The sequence below is a fragment of the Protopterus annectens genome, chromosome 9.part0 (genome assembly GCF_019279795.1).
Source record: "Protopterus annectens isolate FY-2018-M chromosome 9.part0, PAN1.0, whole genome shotgun sequence".
Classification (NCBI taxonomy): domain Eukaryota; kingdom Metazoa; phylum Chordata; order Ceratodontiformes; family Protopteridae; genus Protopterus; species Protopterus annectens.
In genome coordinates this window covers 677,160,483-677,177,596 of record NC_056743.1, presented here as the reverse complement: position 1 = coordinate 677,177,596, position 17,114 = coordinate 677,160,483, and the positions used below count along the sequence as shown (strand labels likewise).

The 17,114-nt window shown below is 43.9% G+C and overlaps 1 protein-coding gene across 3 annotated transcripts in view; it reads right to left on the bottom strand.

The window, feature by feature from the left end:
- The window catches only part of NELFE (negative elongation factor complex member E), a 360,551-nt gene that overhangs the window by 112,795 nt on the left and 230,642 nt on the right, over window positions 1-17,114 (bottom strand). For all 3 annotated transcript variants that reach the window (XM_044083278.1, XM_044083277.1, XM_044083276.1), the window contains exon 8: window positions 332-476. In XM_044083278.1, coding sequence (XP_043939213.1) covers window positions 332-476 — 145 coding nt within the window. The remainder of the gene's footprint in view (window positions 1-331; window positions 477-17,114) is intronic.

Here is a 17,114-nt window from a genome sequence, read left to right as displayed (position 1 = left end):
TTAACCAAAGTAAGACTAAGCCTAAACTTCTGCAGCATAAGACAATGTAGTGTACAACAACACACTGCAAATGAAAAAGTTACTATATGTCCCCTATTTCCAAAGTGTATTCACACTTTACTCAGTCTTGTTTCTTGGTTCCAAGCTAAAAAAACACCTTTCGTTTTACAGGACTACACTCCAGAATGCCAGTGCGTGACAGGCTGAAATGAGTTTCAAACTTTTAGCATAGAAAGCAACACTTGAAACTTCAGATCAGAACACAAAGTATGGCAGATTTTAAACTTTTCCCTTTTAAGGTTACGCACTTAGAAATAGATATGATGCTTACTTGCGTGGATTATCCATTGAGAGGTCAATGATATTTCCACAGTTGGAAAAAGCACCACGAAGCATGTCCTCTGTCATTCCAATACCGTATACATAGACTGTGTTCCCTTTACGAGGATGTCTGCAATCAGGGAAAGAATCTGATCCTAAAAGAAGTCAGACAGCATTAACAGAATAATATAAATTAAAAAGCAATATAATCTAATTTAATATGGTTGCCAGAATAGACAACATTAAGTGTGATAAGTATTTGCCGAACATGGCAACAGTGCTAAACTGAAATAAATGATACAGTGGTTGGATTTTTGCCTGTGAAGTTATACATAGGCATGAAAATTATAGTTATGTACTTACCATAACTTGGCATCTGTGTTATCTGTAGTCACCATTCGTCACGTTAGGGTCTTGGATCCGATATCGGATCTGAGCCAGCATGCACAGACAAACAGCTTAGCTCAAGCTCCTCCCCCTCCCATAATGCTCGGCTGCCCTCTAATCCCTCAGATCAAGTTTGCATAAGGAAAGAAGACAGACCAAAACCAATTAACAGCAAAATAAGACCACCATAATCCATTTCCAGAACGCTGATGTGCAGTTTGGTCTCAGATGGCGACCACGTCCCTTGGACTATCTTTCCTTGGAAATGTCCTCCCCAGCCCCGAGGAAGGGGGCTGGTGGGCGACACTGCGACGAATGGTGACTACAGATAACACAGATGCCAAGTTATGGTAAGCACATAACTATAAATGTGATGTTATCTTAGTCACCATTCCTCACGTTAAGGTCAGTCACCAGCTACCTAAATTCTGGGAGGCCTCAAGGAAGGTCATGCCGAAGAATCATGGAGCCAAAGGAAGCCCTTCCTCTAGAAACCAAATCCAACTAACAGTGGGAAAAGAAGGTGTGAGGAGAAGACCATGTTACTGCTGCACAAATGCCATCTAAAGACTGACAATTTGCAAACGGAGTTGAGGTAGACACCGCTCTGGTGGAATGAGCCTTTACTGGTGCAGATAAAGGAACACATTCTGAACAGTAAATGAAGGAAATACATTGCGAAATCCAGCGGGAGACAGTGATTTTCGAAATTCTTCTGCCCTTTCTATTCATAGAAAAGGCTACAAACAACTGGTCTGAATGTCTAGACTCCCTAGTCCTATGTAGATAAAAACTAAGTTGACGACAAATGTTCAAGGTATGCAGGATATATTCCCCCTTATTGGCACAGTTAGGGAAAATTACTGGAAGATGAATACATTGATTAAGATTAGCTGTTGAAGCAACCTTGGGCATAAAGAATGGATCTGATTTCACAGACACTCTGTCCAAGGTGTGCAGGATATATTCCCCCTTACTGGCACAGTTAGGGAAAATTACTGGAAGATGAATACACTGATTAAGATTAGCTGTTGAAGCAACCTTGGGCGTAAAGGATGGATCTGGTTTCAGAGACACTCTGTCCTTATATAAAATTAAATAGGGTGGCTTAATTGTAAGAGCTTGCCGCTCCAAAACTTTCTTCGCTGAAGTTACTTCCACGAAAAAGGTAGTCTTCCATGAAAGGAATTTGATATCACAAGATGCCTCCGGTTCAAAGGGTGGTTTTGTCAATGCCTGCAGCACCAAAGTCAAATCCCATGGACGAGGTGGAGGCTTCACAGGAGGTCTCAAAAGAAAAACACCTTTTAAAAAGGCCTTGCAGAGGCAGGAAGAAAAGGTAGAATCATCACTAAGATGAAAATTTGAAATTGCCGCCAACTGAACCTTGATCATGGAGAAACTAGCCCCTTCCTCAAAAAAACAAGTTAAGAAGAGAAGGATCTCAGGAATGGAAGTTGAAAAGGGGACCAGATTCTTATTTCTTGTCCAAATAGAAAAACTCCTCCATTTACTGGTATAAACCTTCCTAGTGGAAGACCTCTGGGAAGGAAGGATAATTATCCTTTATGGATGAAGCTAGCCAGGACCTAGCCAAAATCACTGGAAGTGGGCATACCACGCTGTCAAATGCAGGGTGTGAAGGTTCGGGAGCGGAAGCAGAGATGGATGAGATAAAAGCTCCTGAATTGGATCGTGCACCCAGGGTGGGTGCCTCAAGTGAGACTGTAGAAAGGGAAACCACACCTGCAGAGGCCAGAAGGGGGCAATGAGGATCAATTGTCTCTTGAAGTGTCTGGCTTTCTGAAGTACTCTGGGAATTAAAGGCAAAGGTGGAAAGGCATACAGGAGATCCGAAGGCCAATTGTGAGTGAGCATGTCCCTGAGGAATTCCCCCTCTGGGGGGATCAATGCAAAGAAGTTGCTGCATTTGTGGTTGAGAGGTGACGCAAACAGATCACAGCTCGGAATCCCCACCAACGGAAGATCTGTTGGGCCACCACTGGATTCTGGGACCACTTGTGAGGGGTCAGAATAGCCCTGCTCAATTTGTCCGCCAACACGTTGGAAGCTCCGGGAATGTGCGTTGCAATGAGAAAGCGCCCCGTGGACATCGCCCATTCACAGACCCTCGCAACAAAGCAGATAAGAAAGTGTGCCCCCTTGCTTGTTTATATACCAAACAACCAGCATGTTGTTCGATAGAACTGCAATCGTTCCCACGAGGTAGGCAATCCTGAAAGGCTTGCAACGACAGAAGGACTACTCCATCTCCAGAATGTTGATGTGCAGTTTGGTCTCTGATGGTGACCACATCCCTTGGACCATCTTACGCTGTTAATGTCCCCCCCACCCTGGAAGGGAAGCGCCCGAGGTGACGGTCATCATGGGAACCAGTGGAGAAACAACCTGCCCGCTAGGAGGTCCAGTGAGCGAATCCACCACAAAGATTCTTTTGACACTCTGGGGTGAGATGAATGGTGAATGAAAGGGGATGCACCAACGCTGACCAATGAACTGCAAGGGTCCACTGAAGAACTCTCATGTGGTACCAACCCATTGGTACTAAGTAAATGGTAGCCGCCATGGACCCTAAAGCCCTAAGAATGTGAGAGGCCAGAGGACATGCTTGCTCAAGCAGAACCTGAACTTGGGGGTGAATCAGAGACACCCAGTGAAGAGGGAGGGCTATGATCTGCGTGGTGGTATCCAAAAGAGTGCCTATGAACTCCAGATGTTGGATAGGAATTAAGGAGGATTTGGCCATGTTCACCATAATTCCCAACTGATGGAACAGGGAAAGTAAGGTATGAATGTTGTCCAATAGTTGATGCTTTGTACGGGCCATTACAAGCCAATCATCCAAACTGGGAAATACCTGGATTCCCTGCAGCCAGAGATGAGCTGTCACCACTGCCATGCATTTGGTGAACACCCGGGGGGGGGGGGGGCGAGGTGAGGCCAAAGGGCAGGGCCCTGAACTGAAAATGATCAGCTCCCAAGCGAAAGTGGAGAAACCTCCTGGACCGTCGAGCCATCTTTATATGGTAGAACACATCCTGGAGGTCCACTGAGCACATCCAGTTGTTGCTGTGCAAAAGGGGCACAACTGACTGCACAGTGGCCATCCGAAACTTTGATTTCTGTATGAACAGTTTCATGCGACTGAGGTCCAGAATAGGTCGTACATCCCCTGTTCTCTTTGGAACTAAAAAGAAGCGAGAATACGTTCCAGATACTCTCTGCTCTGCAGGGACCTCCTGGATGGCTCTTTTCTGAAGAAAGGTTGCAACCTCCTGTTGGGCCAACTCTTTCTGACTGGGTGACACATCCGGAACAGTTATGGATTTCAGGGGAACTTCCAAAAAGGGAATGCAATAGCCCCTGGATATAACTGTTAGCATCCACTGATCATCTGCAACGCTTGCCCAGGCTAGAGGGTGCAAAGATAACCGACCCTTGACTGCCTCCAGGGAAGGACAGTCGGGCAACATCTCAGGGACATTGAAAAGGTTTCTCAGAGAAGGGCTCCCTGGAACCTTGATTCTGCGGGCCTCCTCTAACCCTAGGGCAACGTCTACCACTCAAACCTCTTCCCCATCCCCTGGAAGACGAATCATCCTGAACATCCTGGAAGAAAGACTGCCTTCCGAAACCATATTTTCTTACTCCCCTTCTGGGTCTTAGCAAAGGACCTCTGAGGGGCAGAAAATCTTATCTCAACAGCCAACAATATCTTCCCTTCCTGTTCACTGTGGGTCAATGTCTCTTTCACGCTGGGACTAAAGAGAGTGGAACCCTCAAAGGGGGCATTGATAAATGACATCTTGAAGGCCTCTGCAAATCCGATGCCTAATGGCAATGCCTGCACCCGCCGCCCATGAGGATCCTTCTGCAACATTGGAAATTAGCCTCATGGACGAATTTGCAACTGAATAAAGGGGTGACAGCTTAGGAGAAATCACCTTAAATTCCTCTTCAGACATGGATAGAGAGGGAAGTTGGCAGTTCCTTTATCAAATACCTCTGTAGACAGGTTCATAGGTTCATAGGTTCATAGTTTAGTACTAAGCTAACTGCCCTTGCGAGCCATTTAAGCCTAGCCAATTGTAAGGCAAACACCTGGCTCGCAGGGTAAAGGAAGCTGAACCGAACACCCACTTTCCAAATCTGTCCAGAGCTCTCGATTCACAATTGAGAGGATGGACTGCTTTGGACCAAAAGGTTTTATTTGCTGGGGGACTGAGAAATTTGTCCGCTTTCTTAGGCACTGGCTCCATGGTATCTGTCTCCTTCCAAACCCTGCTGGCCATGAGATTAATAAGAGGATCAGCAAGGGGGTACACCCAAGAAGTAGATGGGCCCATACCAAAAGCTTACAGAAATATGGTTTCCTCAGAAAACAGGTATTGGGCAGACCAACAGCCTTTGGCCTTGAGGATCTCGAGTATGTCTCCAAAGAAGACTTCCTCTAGCGGAGATCATGGGGACCCGGCCCCTTCATCAACATCTGTATCTTCGGTTAAGGACTCCATGGGGGAGTCTAGATGTCTCCTCTTACATGTCCTTTTCCTGAGAACTTCCTCTGCCGGAGGCTGTGAGGAAGACTCAGAAAAGCAGGGGACCCCTGAGGGAGAGACACCCCCTGGAGGCTAGACTGGACAGGCTGACCAGAAGCAGTATGACTAGGTCCGCTCAGATACTGAGGCTGGGTAGAATGACCGTGTGCAGGGGAGGCAGCTCTGATAGCCGAGAAGGACCTTTTCCTCACCTGGAAAGCGGAAGGACTGGAGGAGGTCCTGTTCCCCTCTTCAGATGATAACACCCTAGCAAAGAGAAGGTATACCCCACGGACCCCCCCCACGCTCCACCGGACAGCACCGGGCCAGAGCTGTTGAAGGCCAAAGCACCCAGGGGAGAGACCGGTCTGAAAAACCTGGACCCAAATCCAACCCCATGGACCCCGGGTCAACAGCTCTGCCAGGTGGGATGGTCTGTCCTGGGGGGGCAAGGAGCAGCATCAACCACCGACCTGATGGGGAAGGGCCCAAACTGGAGCCTGACACTTCCCTGGCCTCCACCCCACTCATCAGTCCCTGAGAATCCAAGCCAATAGGGAGATTGGATTCCCGACCTTTGGGCTGGGGAAGCCAGAAGTCCCAACTCCATCTGAGCATTCAGAAAGGCCCACATCATCCTGTCCATATCCATAGGAAAGGCAGTCCTGGAAGATCAGGAGGATATGCAGGACCTGGCAGGAGGGTCCTTGGAACTTGAGGGTCTTCTCTTGTGCTCCCTAGAGTGAGACCTAGGAGAAGAAAAGGCTTACAGTGAAATCAAGGGATCTATGGGAAGGTCCTCCATCACAATCGGCTCTGGCACGACTCTCAGATCCGACCTACTCAGAGCCGTCATTAACGAAGGATCCGAAGTAACAGCCCTCGAATCCCTCAGATCCGAGAGGGTTGGATCTGTGGGCAAAGTTCCTGCCCTCAGATCCGAATGTCTCAAATCCGGAGCCTTGGATCCAGGACAGGGAGCCAAAGGTGTTGGATCTGAAGGCTTTGGATCCAGGAATAGACTCCTTGGGACCCGAGGATCTCGGATCCGAAACTGCCCTGGCTGGAGCCGGATCCAAGGACTTAGGATCAGACAGCCTGGGACATTTGGATGAGGCCTCCTCCACAGGAATCCCCTTCTTCGCCCCTGAGGAGCTCGCCTTGGCTGGGGAACCAGTGACCAAGGGGGCCTCCCTTCACTAAACCTTTGACCAGTAACTTATTCTGGCGGTCGGCCAGAGCTCTAGGGTTGAAGGTAGCACAAATGCCACACTCATCTCAAGGTGGTCGCCACTGAGACAATACAGACACTCCTTGCGCGAGTCGGAAACAGGCATTTTCCAGCCACACAAGGAGCATCTCTTAAACCTCAAGGGTTTATCCGACATCAGCAAAACCTTGGGAAAAACCTACTCGCTGTCCAGAAACAAGCCAAAGTTCGGATACCCAACACAAAACCATCTGAAACACTCCTTAACTACTTAAGACACTTAAGACACTTTAGCTAGACTAAACACAGTTGAAACACCGGCAAACCACCGAAAAGGGCGCCAAAAGAAAGACTATACAACAAAGCTGGGAGGGGATAGAAAAGGCAAGATAACTATCACAAACAATATAAAATAAAGGAATTAACCCAAACAATGCAAGTCCCAAAGGTAACACTTATTACTAAGATCAGAATCTTGCTACTGGAAGGTCAGTAAGGAAGGGAATAGCTGGTCCCAGGGCTCTCCTTGTTCTCACATGTGGACTAGGCACTTTTACGAAACAGAAAGCAAGGTTGTAAGGCAGAAGTGTAAAACTACATTTTTAAGCAGATATTATTCTCCTAACTGACCAAAAAGATAATCAGTCAATACAAAAATCATCTTTTTTCACTTTGTTAGTCCAATAAGGACCATGGCCTACTTTCAGGGGAGACCAATGCTGATATTCATACTGACTATGGATACTTTGGTCAGAGCACTAGGAAATTCTGGAACTAGTCTATTTTGATGGCAGTATAACTTGTCAAGGTCAACTTGATCAAATTTATGATGTCGGCTATGACAAAATGTTGAAAAGCTGGTAACTCAAAACAGCAACATTTAGACTTGTGTCATATCTGTTGACCACATGCTAAGGTCACTTGCATTACAACATATGCTTCATGCAGACAAGCGAGACCGTCAATAAAAGAAGGTTTGTTTTCTACCTCTCCACAAGTTCCATCCTCCCATCCTCAATCCTTTTTCCACTTTTTGCACATGGGGGGCAGAGTGTCACTTCAACAGTGCCAATCAGCTAGAGCCAAGGTTTACACAACTGAGTGGCTATCCCTGCCACAGCAGTTCTTACACACCACACTTGCACCTATGGCCAATTTAGAGTGTCCAGAACACCTAGTGCATGTCTTTGGAATGTGGGAGGAAACTGGAGCACACAGAGAAAACCTATGCAAATGCAGTCAAGATATGCAGACTCCACACAGAAGGCACCCCAGTAGAGAATTGAAGCAGGGAACTTCTTGCTGGGAAGTGACAACGCTATCTGCTGTGCCACTGTGCCTCCATGGGTTGACCCTCAAATAAAAAGACTACACTTAAAATTCTGCTCATTCTTCCATAAACCCCATGGGATTTTTTATATTCACTTGAGCAATCACTAAATCCAGGCAGCTGGGATTATGGTTTAATAACTCACTCTAAGAATGGTACCTTAGGAATGCAGCAGCGCCCCTGTGATGCACTAGAGTTTGAGTACTTAACCAGGAATTAAAGAACAAGCTGTAGCAACAACAGTCAGAGCCTTCTGAACATCAAAAGCAAGTGTGTTATGTGTTGAGTCAATAGCAATGTAAAGCAGATGCAAGGAATTCTGTCTTTTATAACCAAGCTCTGCCAAACGCTGAAAATCACACCTCACGATGCTCATGTTCAGGAGGATAACCACCACTGACGACTGACATTTACCTGACATCTCAGCCACTTTCGTACCCTTGCTAAAAGGATCTTTAATGGTGAAAATGTACTTACCAGCAGCCTTAATTCCACTACAATCCATTCTTCCAAACATTTGCCTGAACTTTTTCAGTTTCCTCATTCTTTTTTATTTTGTATCATAAATATAATTTCAACATGTAAATTCTGTTTTTCTCCATATTTTATTGCAGATACCTCACATTTTTCTATTCTTCAGTGATAATTAACATTTTTCAAGCATGAGTAAAACCATTCTTTTCAACCAAATTCTAGAAAGCCTTGGCAGTGAGATTCATAGAGCCCTTCTAGTCTGCTTGCCAGCCACTGAGTATCGGCAGTCTCTGGTACAGTAGGGATGAATGCATGCCTTATGAAAACAATAGTATATCCAATGGAGAGGTGTGTGGCATACGGAGGAGCAGCCCAATAAATCTATAATACAAGTTAAAAGTCCATAGCATTGGTGAGGAGAAGCATTGTGTAGGGCACAGTGCACACTACAATCATTCTTTAGGATACCTACAATCAAAAAGCTAGACCAGTGACAACATAATTAATTCCCCAAATGATGGAGCATATAGTTTATCAGGAACAGGTCCATACAGATGAATACTCTGTTGCACCACATCCCTCTGTGCATAAAAATTATATTACAAAATAAAGGTGCAAATTGCAAAGAAAATGGAAAACCAGACTAAGGAATAAAAAAGGACTAATATATATGTTTATGGACTTATAAACATACATAGTGGACTCATATTATATATTGTTATACATATATCAGCTAATAATTCAATGATCTGTTCTAGCTTGGCTTAGCATTTTACATTCTAACAATAACCAAACAGTTGGACAATTCTGGTCTGGAAATGGTGGCTAAATACTTACAAAACAGGGTACTAGATGAAAATGACCTTGGTAGCAAACTACATGTAATGCACTACTATGTAGATTCATAGGCTGTTACTAAGCTTGTGCTAAGAAGCCTACAGAAAAGCTCAGCCCCATCTCCCTAAACTGGTGGAAGACAATGAAATTCACCATTAAACAGGTTTTCTCCACATATTCAGGGTGGAGATTAAGATGTAATCGCCCACTGGTCATCCAGACTGGTTTTGAAGGTTGCTAGGGAAGTACACCACTTCATATACAGGGGCAGCTTATCCAGAAAGGAGGTGGTGTTGGATTAAGTACTTGTTGCACAATCTGTTGTTGATTTGATAAAATAGATGTAGCTCTCTTCTGCAGATTTCTAATTTTGCACTGAGCAGCTACATGCTCTACTGTGTCGAGCTGCCCACTGCATCTGCCTAGAAAAGAGTACAAAGAGCCTACTAACCCCAGAACATATAGGACAAAACTACTGATTACTGGGAGCATGCAACCTGCTTCTCTGTTACAAGCTTGGGTTCAGAGCTAATGCTTTGCTCCTGGTGAAAGAGGGAGCAGATGTACATTGATTCTTATTTGTATGCAAATGTAGTGTGACCAGCACTAATAGCAGCCAGGTATTACTCAACAGGCAAATCCCTGCAGAATGCAGGGCTCTTTTTTTGTATTCTATCCTTTGGGTGGTTCACCAGGCTAAGTAGTTAGTAGCTTATCTGACTGTGGACTTGTCTCTGTCAACATAGGTTCACAGTTTGTTTGTCTACTTCTGGTGCCAGCTTACATGCACTAAGGACTCTGAAGTAATGAAGCAACTGCTTCATGCTTACTAACAATCATTTATTCCTGAGTCAGCACCAAGGAGTAGAGGAATAAGGCCCTAACTATGGCCCAGGTGACCCACGTTCAATTAGCGACTCAGGTATCCGAAGTGCTGGCATGGAGGAATGGGTGTGCCTATCCTTGGGTGGAAGGTGTTCATCGAGGCACTCTCTATTCAGACAGAACAGACAAATGCGAGGAGGGTGCTAGGGTAGGTTACTAAAAAATATCCTCCCAGCAGAAGGAGTCACTGGCATGACTGCTCAGGACACAGTTAAAATCAATGCTGGCCCCAGCTCTGACTCACAGAAAGTCCAGGGGTGGAACAATGAAATGGTACATCTGGCAATGGATGGGATGGCCAGAAAGTGTGAAGCAAAAAAAGGGAAAAGCAATAATTTACTCTTATTCTACACTGAATCAGCTTGGGAGAAGTGCAATACCTACTCAGTTTGGAGTTTAGCCTTTCATACACCATATATGCTAGAAAGCAGCTTATCAGCACATCAGTGCTATTCAACACTAGAAGCACTTCTGCAGGGGATGCAAGGAAATCATTACCCAAGCCTTCTAGAACTCATTTATGCAGACACAGGCAACTTACCTGATCTAGACCCAGTGAAGAGTAGGTCCTGATTTCTTAAATGTAGTACACTCCTTTGAAAAGGTTAGAGAGACTGTATACAGTGGTCACTCTCTGCACACTTTTTATCTTGATCTGGCTAAGGATTTTGATACAATTCCCCATGCTCGGTATTATTGAAAAATTAGAGGTAGTTAAAGTAAATCACAATGCCATCCACTGGATTTCAAACTGGCTATCCGACAGATCCCAAAAAGTGAAAATTACTGATACACTCTTTGTATATAAAACTGTAATCAGGTGGGTACCCCAAAGGACATTGCTGAACCCTTTCCTGTTTGGCATTCACTTTCAAAAACACCTAAATCAATATCCCTGAAGTCTGGCTGACCAAAGTTTGCTGATGACTACTCCAAAAAGGGCTGGAATATGTACATACCTGATGTACTGAAAATGGTCTCAAGCTAAATGCAACTGCTGTATATTAACGTCTGTCAAAAACCACTGCTCCTGCCTCATATGTTATAAGTGGTACTCCTCACTTAACAGATATGGCCATATGAGACCTGGGTACTTCTGAGTACAGCTCTTTCTCTCATTTAATCATCGGGTTTCTACCACAGACTGAAAATCCTATCTGAGCCAGATAATTTCCAAGGGAATATCTTCAAGATTCAAAGAAGTTATCTTACTACTATTCTCTTCAACTATCAGACCCATCATCTAATACAATGCTCCCTACAATATGTACAAATTCAAGCATATTGCTCAAATGGAAAGATTCCATATATTTTTAACCATAAAAATTAGAGACCTTAAGTCCTTTAACTATCCCAACAGATTGGCCCAACTCTCCTTATAATCAGAAGCCTAAAGGTTGCTCCAAGGTGATCTAAAGATCAGTGGCTCTACAGACACTCATATTAAAAATCTAAATTTAACAAATAAAGAAGACTCGCTGGTGGGATAGCCTTATAACTTAATGCATCCCCAGTCTACGTAATAAAAAGTTACCACTACCAGTCATGCAATGTATTACTCTGTCTGTCTTTAAGCACAGTCTTGATGACTGGACTGATAAGCACAATTTATACCAGGGTTATGATTCATGGCCTTGCTTGATTTGGGAGGTGGGCACTATTAAGTACTGATAAAGGGAGAAAGAACTTAAATGCATCGCCTTAAAGGTATATATGGTTTTGCCTCTTATGGTCTCTGTGACTGCTTCCTTAAAAACAGTTCCAGTGTTCCTAAACACTGCTTAGGCAAACCTCAGCCACACAGTAACATATCCACAAATATACCCCCAACCTTACCAAGAGGTATTGCTCCAGCTCCAAATCCACAACTATAATGTCTTCACAGTCTAAGGTCACAAATGGTAATCTTTTAGTAACAGGAAACTCCACAGCCAGACACGTTCCACTCACAAGGCTAAGCCAAGACAAGGTTCATGGTCAGCTGCCTCTCCCTGGTGCCCAGATTTGTGAAGTGACAAGGACCCTTTGTTCCCTCCTCCCCAAACACAAGTGCATCCTCATAGTTAAACACATCAGCGTGAACCCTAGGACACAGGGAGAGTGACACAGTCGAGCTCACCCTAGGACACAGGGAGAGTGACACAGTCAAGCTCTTCATGCATTAGTCTGAAGCAGGAAAGACGCTTCTCTTGAGCAATATCTTGCCATAGCTGAAAATAATGCTATAATGCCAACACAAAATAAGTGGCTTCAAAAACTGGCTAACTAGTGTCAGGAATCCAATGTGAATTAGCATGGGAGGCAATGAAAGATGATCCAGCCTGTTTTATCATGCATGACCTGCATCTCTCTCCTCAGATTTTCTGCATACTGGCTAAGACTTCTTTCTGCTCTCATACTGCCTTTTTATGTGACATCTTGCCTCTTGGACATTGCCAACCTATCAAATCACAGGTCATCTTATATTGATGTGGTTCTGCTCAGTGCTTGAAGTTTAAACCAAAAAAAAAAAATGCCCAAACTTGAGGCCTTCCTGACAAATAAGCACAAATATTTATATGTAGTTACTGAAACTTAGTTTCAATGTACTGATAGCATTAGTTCCCTTCCAACTAAGGTACTGTGTCTATCACTTATTTAGACAGTCTAGGAGTGGTTGCGAGTATCCATATTTACCCACTCTGTAATCACCTCATGTCAAACTTCTCATGACAGTGATTTAGAACTCCTGCACATCTTAACTGGCTTTATTCAGTTTGATTATTATACTACTGGTTTATAGGTCCCCCCTCATTGCTTAAGATGACCATGATACCTACCGTGATATAATGAATTTTATATCTATTAATCCTAATACAGTAATCCTGGAAGAACAACTAACCATCCATTAACTGGAACTCTTAGACAAATTATAAATATGCCCAGAGGTGCTTATTTTTTTTTAAGCAGAGTTAACTCCCCATCTCGTCTAGGAAGTTATCAATGCTAACTCCCTAGATGAGACAGTCTAAGCTTCCACTACAAGCGGCATCATGCTTGACCTCACCCTAACTCCCTAGATGAAACAGTTCAACTCTCCACCACAGGTGGCACTATACTTGACTTTCTTGTTATAAATTATGCCTCTGATGTGATCCTACTGTCATTCCTTCTGTAATCAAATATGATCACTGAACAGTCATCCTCTCTTTCAAAACTAGTACCACTCTATCTAATAACTCGACCATATTCAGAGCTTACTCCAAAGTCAACTCAATATCCCTCTCTCAGGGCTTGAAGAACTTCAAAAGTATTGCTACCTCTGCTGATCCAGTCATTAATGCCATTACATGTACCACTAATGTCTATGCCCATATAGACCAATGTACAAAGAACTCCATCCTCATTTGGCAAAAGTATTGGAGGAAGGGACTATTGCAGAACTTCCAAATAAACAAACTCTGTAACAAGAGAAAAAATACTTGTCTCTCTACCTCCTGCTATAAGAAGGTAATTGGGTAAAAATGTATTTATTTTATTTCACATTTGTTCACTGGGGAAGTCCAACTGGGCACATGTCCTTTTTCAGTGAAGGCCCAGGGAGATGAGCTCCAGTAAACAGTAGAGAACATGTTGATAAGATAAATAATACAGAAATAGTTCAGGTAGCATACTAAAACAATGACAGAAAAATGGCAATACAACATCTAGTGAAAACAATAACAAAAATGACAGTTGCATAGTATAGTAAATTATAGGACTCAAGCAAACCATTTGAAACACTAAGGCAGAATATTAAATGAAAGTAGTTACCTACTCCAAAGATAACTATAAGGCATATTTTAACTACATTACACAGTATTAGAAGTAACATCCAATAATGAAATGAACTTCAGTCGAATGGTGCAACACTATTCTGTTCTCGAAGCCATAGCAAACATCCAAAATGAAAAAAAAAAATGCAAGAAGTAGGGTGTCAGCAGAAAAGTGCTATTCTTGTTAGGCCTTCCAAACCCATACAAGGAGCTTGTCCTTGTTGGGACTAACAATGAGTAGAGATAAGTGAGCTTGTAAGGTTCTAAGATCCTTGATGGTACCAACATCGGTACACAAACGTAATCTGACTGACCTGTAAGCTATAAGTCTCGCTTCAACTTAAAACACTAAGGTATTCTTGGCCACTATCAGTAAAGCAAAAAAAATATATAAATAAATAAAATACGCAATTATGGAGATCCTCCTACAGGTTTAAATCATCTGGTTTCTTTCTTTATAAGCACTTTTGTAGTAAAAAGACTTCATCAGATAATAAAACTCAGCTTCTGCTGTGGATTAAATCCTCTTGAAAAGAGGGGGAGTGGAGCAGGGCACCTGCCATGATTGGTTGATGGGATGGGAAATCTGACTGATTAGGAAAATGTGCTTTGGAATGGAGGAGAAGAAGCTTCCTTGTTAGAATATGGAGACTGGGTGGTGTGGTTGCCATACTGCTGTGGTCCCTTTAAAGAAAGCATTTTATTTACAAGCATAAAAACTTACTGAATAAAACTTTTATATATTCGCAGGCACCAGAGTTAAAAAAATAATCTGTCATTAACAGTGCCATCAGGCATAAAGAGTTTATTTTTGGTCCATTGTTTATTTTTTAGTTTATTTTTGGTCCATTGTTGTCTTTGCTGAAGGAGTCGAGGAAGAAAATGCCCAAATTTGTTAAAACTCTACCATCCAGAGATTGCATATTATCCAGGGAAGAGATAGAACTGGCTTGGAAGTCCTTGCCATGTTTTCACTTACAGAAGGAAAGCTTCTTCAGATTAATGGAGATGAAAAAAAGAAGTTACTTACTCACCATAACTTTCCATTTGAGTAGTTGTACTTCATTTGTCTTCAACCTGTGCGGATCCGTAACGGTTCCAAGTCGGCAACTTTTGCTAACATCAGCTCCGAGCTCCAAACTCCTTTTCTTACCCATAATACACCTCCACTGCCTTCCATCCCCAGATAGAGTTTGCTGAACTTATACGTAGAACCCGACCTGATAGATTTACTTGTGGCCTATACTGCAGCCCGTAGGCTGATCATGCACCAAGGTCCGGGGGGGAAGGAGGGAGGGACGGTTGAAGACAAATGAAGTACAACTACTCAGATGGAACGTTATGGCGAGTACATAACTTCTTTATCTGAAGTAGTTTACTTCATTTGGTCTTCAACCTGTGGGACAGAGTCCCCAGCTACTAAACTCCTGGGAGGCCCTCATGGAAGGATATTCCGGAGCACAGCAGAACCAAAGGATGCTCTCCTTCTGGAAGTCAAATCCAATTTGTAATGAGAAATAAATGTATGAGATGAGGATCAAGTAGCTCCAGAACAAATATCATCCAAGGACACTCGACCAAAAGGCGTAGCCATGGACCTAGTAGAATGAGCTTTCACCTGACCTGGAGGAGACATGCCTCTGTCCTTATAGACCTGCAGGATGCATGAAGAAATCCATCTAGCTATAGTGACCTTGGAGACCGTTTCCTTCTATAAACCCTTTTTGGGAAAACCTAACAACTGATCAAATTTACGGAAATTCTTTGTCCTGTGTAAATAAAATCATAACAGTCTATGAACATCCAACATGTGGAGTTTGCATTCCATCTTGTTCATAAAATTAGGAAAAAACACAGGCAAACTGATAGTTTGATTGATACTGACTGGTGATGCCACCTTAGGAAGAAAGGATGGATTGGTTCAAAGGGAAACCCTATCTTTGTGGAAAAATCATGTACAGAACTTTGATGGACAAGGCCTGTAATTCTGAAACCCTTCTTGCAGAGGTAATAGCCACCAGAAAAGCTATTTTCCAAGATAAAAATTTCAGATCTGCAGTAGAGGCAGGCTCGAAAGGCGGAGCGACCAAAGCTTGAAGAACCATAATAAGGTCCCATGGAGGAACATGATCTTTGACCGGGGGGGCATAACAAAAAGGTGCCTTTGATAAAGGCTTTACACAGTCTGGAAGAGGCTAAGGAGGCAGAATTCTCGCCCACATGAAAATGAGAAATGGAAGCCAACTGAACTTTGACAGTAGAAGAACTAGCTCTGTGTTGGAAAATATCGGCTAGAAAAATCAAGAATGGCAGAAATAGGAGCTCTGAAAGGGTCTAAACTCCTTTGAGAGGCCCAGAAAGAAAAATGTTTCCATTTGCTGCGATAAACATTCCTGGTCGAAGACTTATGAGCAGCTACAAAAATAGCCCGGAGTCCTAGCAATCACGGGAATTGGATCAGCCAAGACGTAAGCTTCAGGATGTCCAGATTCAGATGAGGCACCCCCGAAGGGTGTGAAATTAAATCACGGATGGGATCTAGGATCCAAGGAGGAGCCAGCAGGTGAGACCAAAGGAAGGGAAACCATACCTAGCAAGGCCAGAATGGGGCAATGAGGATCACTTTGCTCCCCAGTCAAGAGCTTTCTGCAGAAAACTCAGAATGAGAGGTACTGGTGGGTAAGCATACAGAAGACTGGGAGGCCAACCATGAACTAGAGCGTCTCTGGGGGACTCCCCCGGCAGACTGTTCAGAGCGAAAAACTTGCTGCACTTCGCGATGGAGGAGATGAAAAGAGATCGCAGCAAAGTTGACCCTACTCGCTGAAGATCTGTTCCGCTACTGACAGATTCAGAGACCACTCATAAGGCATCAGAATGGTCTGACTTAGCCTGTCCGCTAGAATGTTGGACCATCCCGGAATGTGTGTTGCGATGAGAAAGCGACCGGTGGGGATCGCCCATTCCCACACTCTCATGGCCTCGCGACAAAGGGGGCAAGACCTGGTCCCTCCTTGTTTGTTGATATACCAGACCACTGACATGTTGTCTGACTGAATAGCAATTGTCCCCAGAGGAAGAAAGGCATGAAGGGCTGGCAACGCTAGAAGGACCACCCTCATCTCTAGGACATTTATATGTATCTGGTCTCTACAGGGGACCACAGGCCTTGGACTGTCCTGCCCAAACAATGCCACCCCACCTGAGTTGCGAGGCATCTGTGGTCACTGTGGTTTGGGCCGGGGCCTGAACAAAAGGTCGTCCTTCCAAAATGTCCAGAAAGCTCATCCACCATATGAGGGATAACCGATGGACTC